The following is a 6,045-nucleotide window of genomic DNA, read 5'->3' as shown; positions in this document are numbered from 1 at the left end:
TCAGCCTATTTAAAGGCAACCTATTGGAATATCAAATCAACCAATTGGTACCATATTTTATCTGTTTGCTGAAAAACCGAAAACTCTCATTTTGATTGAGAGACTCAAAGCCTATAAACAATAATTAAAATTATAAACTTTCTGCTACCAAAAAGTATAAAAAAGTTTATCTTGGCTACAAACCACAAACTTATCCAATCAAATTTAGGAAAGAAATGAATTTGGATCTTCTCATGTGAAAAAGTAGTCATGTGATAATATTATTGATCACAACTATTCATTGATGATGATATAAGAGAGAGAAAAATATATGATTTTTAAATAAATATTTATAATCAAATAACAGGACTTCGTGATTATTTTTTCACATGAAAGGATTCAAATCCGAAAGAAATACTAAACATACCAAACAACCCGACAACATTAGACGAGTTTCAGGTAAAATGTATCCCTTGATGTAAAATACATTCAGTGCACTGTGTCAGCATAATATTTTTGGGAAACTGGCACTGGTATTTACATATTTTATATAGAGATATGTTATTCTATCTATCACTTTTTATGTCTACTTGTGCCTAACACTATCCAACATCGTTAGATCAGAATCTCAAGAATAGAGAGAAAGATAAATGTTAGTTAAGATTCTGGTCGAACAGTGTTTTAGAGTAATAGGCAAAAATAGGCAGAAAAAATGATAGGTAAAGTAACCTATCCCTTTTATATAATCAAGATACAAATTATTGAGTCAATTAGTAGTGTTTTGAATTGAATAGTTTAAAAATAAATACACGGTATACATACAAAAAGTATTTATTGGATACGATGAGAATTGAGAATATGAGCATGTCTGTATGAAATTTCTTTCCTCCAAAATTTACTTTTCCAAAAAAACGCTTATAGCTAAAATTGAATCTTTGAATATCAATTTTTTTTTAAAAAATCAAAATCTTATTTTCTTTTTAACTAAAATTTCTACCTTGTTAAAAACAATAGAAGTAAAAAAAAATATATATATATCCTTAAAGTCTCCACAGATTAATGCGGGGCAGATATTTTGGTAAAATTGGTTCTATGGATTTCGGATTGCTCTCATATGTTAAAACTTGACTCGAAGTTGTAGTATTTCTTCCAATCAACATGTACCCGCTTCGAAACCAACGAATGACAATTACCAAAATCCAGAGAACTTGACGATAATTCCAATGCCCTGAGATTGAAACAGCAAAAATTAACCTCAACCTATAAAGCACCGACACTTCAAAAATCTTGACGTATCATGTCCGACACTTTTCGACACTCTCACACTCGTTGCAAAGACATAAAAAAGGTTTAAAGATTACGTTACATTGTATTTTGAGTTCCAACTATTAAATTCGTTAAGATTACGATTACGATTTTATTGAGTTTAATATAAACATTCAGGATATATTATGTTTTTTTACAAAATTGATGAATATTATAAATTTAGCTTTATTTTATTTTTAAATTATTGAATACTAAATATAATATACATTACATAAATTAAAAATATTATATAATATCAAAACGTGTCCTAAAGTGTCAAAATTTAACATTTTTTAGAATTAACATGTCAGAATGCCGTGTGAGTGCAAGACCCAACTCGATCTCAACCAATCCCACCGGACACCTCCCACCAATATAATGCCGCCACCATCAAATTTTACTTTCATGATTTATTGTTATATTCTTTTTTAGTAGCATAAAATTGCTTTTTAATTTTTACATCTAAATACATTTTTTAGTAAAAAATATTTTTCACGTATTAAATTCAAATACAAAATAATTTTAACTTTTACAAAAAGTTCTTCTAAAACAAGACGTAAAAGTCCTTTTTTTTTTTCTTTCAAAAACTCGTCCAAACATGTCGCAAGAGTCCTCAGTAATCAAACATACAATATGTACTCAATATATTCAGCTGCCAAAGTTAATCTGCTCAGTAAATTTAATGATCTACATATTGAGATGAAAAGTTTGCAACCAAAACACTGTATCATTTCTCATAAATATTGATATGATGCATGAAGTGTACCCTTAACTACATGAATTTTTTTACCAAAAAAAATAAAAAAACTACATGAATTCTGCACAGACACCACGCACCCGGCGGGCGCGAAAAAACAAAGCAGAAAGCTAACACTCGTCATCACTTGTAAAAGTCGAAGTCAGTATCAGGCTTCTTCACATTCGTCCTATAACCCTTTTCAAAGTCCTTTGGCAGTATTACATATCTATTCTTACGAACAGCATGCATTCCTGCTTCTTGACAAATAGCTGATATCTGCAAGCACCAACAATCATCAAATAATTAATGCCGTTTATATAATACAAAGAACTATTGAGATGGTAATCTTGTATTTTGAAGTTATACTTCTAAAAAATTTGCTTCTTGTCTCCTTCTCACAATAATAACAATTAATCCCATCTACTTGCATAAATATTTTGATTATGAAAAACTACATTAAGAAAATAGCTTCAACTCTGTGTTCAGCGATTTCCCCCATGTTTCCCCCATGAAACAATGCAATCGAGCTAAACAATTAATCTAAAGTACCTTAAATAAAGAAACATGATAATTTTCTTTCAAAAATCAGTTTTCATTTCAAACAAAACTGTCAAAAGCAGCAGCTTATTTTCCACAAGTCTTGAAAATTGTAAAAAAGAGATTTTCAAAGAAGCTGCCAACCACTCCCCAAGTAAGTTTTCAAAGTTGCTTTAAGCCTTCTTGCACGATGATGGAAGTGAAAAACAAGAAATTTTTAAAAATTTCAATAACTGGATAAATCATTTATGATCATGTAATTAATAACTAGTGTGCTTACATAAAATGATTAACATCATCAAAACTATTGAATTAGATTTGAACCAACCTCAGCTGCACTAATTTTGTCGGGACGAGAAACGTAATCCTCCAGATCCACCTCATCACTCAAGTTCATTTTGGCTGTGCAAACCTGTTCAAAAGTAAACCATCAAATAATAGGCTAGCAAGCAGCTGAAAGTAAGGTATTAAATAATTCTATATAAATGCATCTGAAGATCTCCAAAACAATCAGAAATTCATCACTCATGAAATATAAAATGACCAATTGCATCTATAAACATGGAATACCGACACAGTAGAAAATTAAAACACAGAATTTCCAGAAGACTTGCCTGAAATACAAGCCTCTTTTGGCGTCTATCAGGTAAAGGGAACTCAATTTTGCGATCAAGCCTCCCAGGACGCAAAAGAGCAGGATCCAAAGTGTCAGCTCGGTTAGTTGCCATGATGACCTTAACATTTACTGTTTGGTCAAAACCATCCATCTGAACAAAACAACAGGTAATTAAACCAGAAATTCAGAGAATATCTAAAACCAAAAAGGAGGCGTATTCATAATAAATACTCATTGAACCTGACAGAAATATCTTTTTATAGATACCTGATTCAAAAGTTCCATGAGGATACGCTGTACTTCTCTATCAGCTCCAGTTTGGGCATCAAATCTAGCAGTAGCTATTGCATCAACCTCATCGATAAATATAATTGCAGGGGCATTCTCTTTTGCAAGACGAAATACATCACGTACCATCCGTGGACCCTGAAATATAAATAGCAGAGAAGATTTGAAGATATTGCAGTATATAATTGATAAACAATTAATTCTTCTTTCTAGGAAGATAATATGAATTTTGACACACCCAAGAAACTTTAGGACCATAGTAGTTGTTTCCAGTCCATTATGGACAGGAAACAACACACTAATGAAATCCCAATAAAATATATACAATCCACAAAATCGAAACAAAATTACTAAATATAACGCAACAACATCAATGCTATGAATCGGGAATCCATTATCTTCAAAAACAAACTACAGCAGCAAAGTTATAATATTGTTAACATCAACTCAAATGCAGATGACTTCAAAATCATACCTCACCAAGATACTTCTGCACAAACTCAGATCCCACAACCCTGATGAAGGCAGCAGTGGTGTGATTAGCAACAGCTTTGGCAAGCATTGTTTTACCAGTGCCAGGGGGCCCATATAGAAGAACACCACGTGGAGGATCAATACCAATTTGTTTGTATAGTTCATGATGTGTAAGGGGTAGCTCTACAGCCTCACGAATTTCCTGCTTTTGGATATCACATCCTCCAATGTCCTAAAACAATCAAAACCATAATAAGATGGTATGGACAGATCACATAAAGAAAACAAAAACACTACATCACCTCCAAACAATAAGACTAGGATTGACACCATATTAACACACATTCGATCCCAACCCAGAATAACAACAGAAAACATTATAACATAAAATAAAGGGATTTATTAATTGTATCATGTTATAAACAAATTATGTGTCACCATCATTTAAAAAAAAAAAAGAATGACACAATTTTTTATATCTAACTGACGTAAGATAATTGTCTCTGGTAACCAACCGGAGACAATTTAAACCCTAAAATAAATTAATAAACTCCCAAAAAACACAGAAAGAATAATTAAGGCTCTGTTTGATTATCGTTGTAAAAAACAATTTTTTAGTTTTCAGAACTAAAAAACTCGTTTGGTAGCACATGTATTGTAAAAAATATTTTGAAAACTATAACTATTTTTTTGTTTTTAAAATCAAATTTAGAGAATACGTCTGAGTTATTTTTGTTTTTTGTTTTGATTTTTAACTTTCAAGAAGAAAAAAATATAAAAAACAACGGTTTCGTAACTATTTTTCAAAACAGTTTTAAGAAAAAAAAAATAAAAAACCAGAATACAATGAAACAGACACTAAATTAGCACTAAAAGCAAAACCCTAGATTTCGTTTTTCTGGCAAAAGAAGCCGATAATCCAAAACCAATAGGTAAAAATTGTTAAGGAACTGACATTATAAGTGACATCAGGCTTCTCGGACTGGCTAAGGAGGGAGATGCTGGAGTCGGCCTCCGGCGGCAGAACATCTACGAGCGCGTTGGAGTGGCAGTGGAGGGCGACGGAGGCGGAGGGTTTGAGGAGCTCGCGGTTGACGGTGCTGAGGATCCGAACGTAGTAGTTGGATCCCGATGTGGATCCGACAATGCCGTTGTTCTGGTCGACCATCTCCATGAACTGGCCAATTACAAGAGGAACGGATTGGATCCTCTTCACCTCTTCTTGCCCGCGAAGAAGCTCGCGCTTCAGGTTCTTTTGTTCGTCCTTCACGTACTCCTCTTGGATATCGCTGAATTCTAGCTGTCTCTGCTGCGACATGAAGGGGCTGTAGAGGTCGTCTTCGTCATCGCCGCCTTGCAGGTAATCGGATTTCGTCGACGGAAGAAACGGTGGCGGTTCCGATAAGGACTTAGGGTCCAACACCATCGCTGACGATCCCATGTGTTCTGTGCTCAAGAGCTCAGAGATTAGTTGATGTCTATATGAATTAGATAATTTTGAATATTGGCTAAAGGGTTTAAGTGTATAATGAATGGATTATGTAAATGAGATAAACAACGCTCTACAGACACAAAAAGGGTTAAAAAGGGTTAGGTCTTATCATTTTTTTTTTATCCTCTTATATGTGTATTTCACTTATACTTTTATTTATATAATATGAGAGGTATTTTTTTTCTTACAACATAAGAAAAATATATCTCATAATAAATATAGATTATAGAATATTATAAATTTTATTTCTTATTTATAGAATTTAATGTAAATATTTGAATTTTGAATCTTTTGTGTTTTTTCTAAAAGCACAAATCAATTTTATCACTGATGTATTAAGATTAGAGATGTCAAAGTGGGCGGCCCGCTCCGCCCCGCTATCACTCCGCCAAAAAATGAGCCAGTCCGCCCCGCTTTTGGAAGTGGGCTAAAAAACTCAGCCTGCCCCGCCCCGTTTGGCGGGTTGACTCGCCAGCCCGAGCCTATTTTACACTAACCCGCCTCGACCCGTCTATACCCGCCATCAACCCGCTAAAAAATGAGCCCACCCCGCCCCGTTTGGCGGGTTGAGCGGGTTGACCCGCCGAGCCGAGCCCGTTTTGCCAGCTCTAATTA

General features: G+C 33.8%; 1 protein-coding gene across 1 annotated transcript; it reads right to left on the bottom strand.

Moving 5' to 3' along the window:
* Positions 1-2,010: 2,010 nt before the first annotated feature.
* On the bottom strand, positions 2,011-5,452 carry LOC133310943 (26S proteasome regulatory subunit 6B homolog). Its single transcript, XM_061511937.1, has 6 exons — positions 4,894-5,452; positions 3,940-4,170; positions 3,444-3,602; positions 3,175-3,327; positions 2,889-2,972; positions 2,011-2,299 (listed from the first exon to the last, which is right to left on the bottom strand). The coding sequence occupies exons 1-6, from the start codon at positions 5,377-5,379 to the stop codon at positions 2,165-2,167; spliced, it is 1,248 nt and encodes a 415-aa protein (XP_061367921.1). The 5' UTR covers positions 5,380-5,452; the 3' UTR covers positions 2,011-2,164.
* Between the last annotated feature and the right edge of the window lie 593 nt (positions 5,453-6,045).

Source organism: Gastrolobium bilobum, unplaced genomic scaffold (genome assembly GCF_033153095.1).
Source record: "Gastrolobium bilobum isolate Gb01-03AN ecotype WA unplaced genomic scaffold, APGP_CSIRO_Gbil_v1 utg803, whole genome shotgun sequence".
Classification (NCBI taxonomy): Eukaryota; Viridiplantae; Streptophyta; class Magnoliopsida; order Fabales; family Fabaceae; genus Gastrolobium; species Gastrolobium bilobum.
Note: the sequence above shows the minus strand (reverse complement) of the source record. Positions and strands in the feature narration are given on the sequence as shown.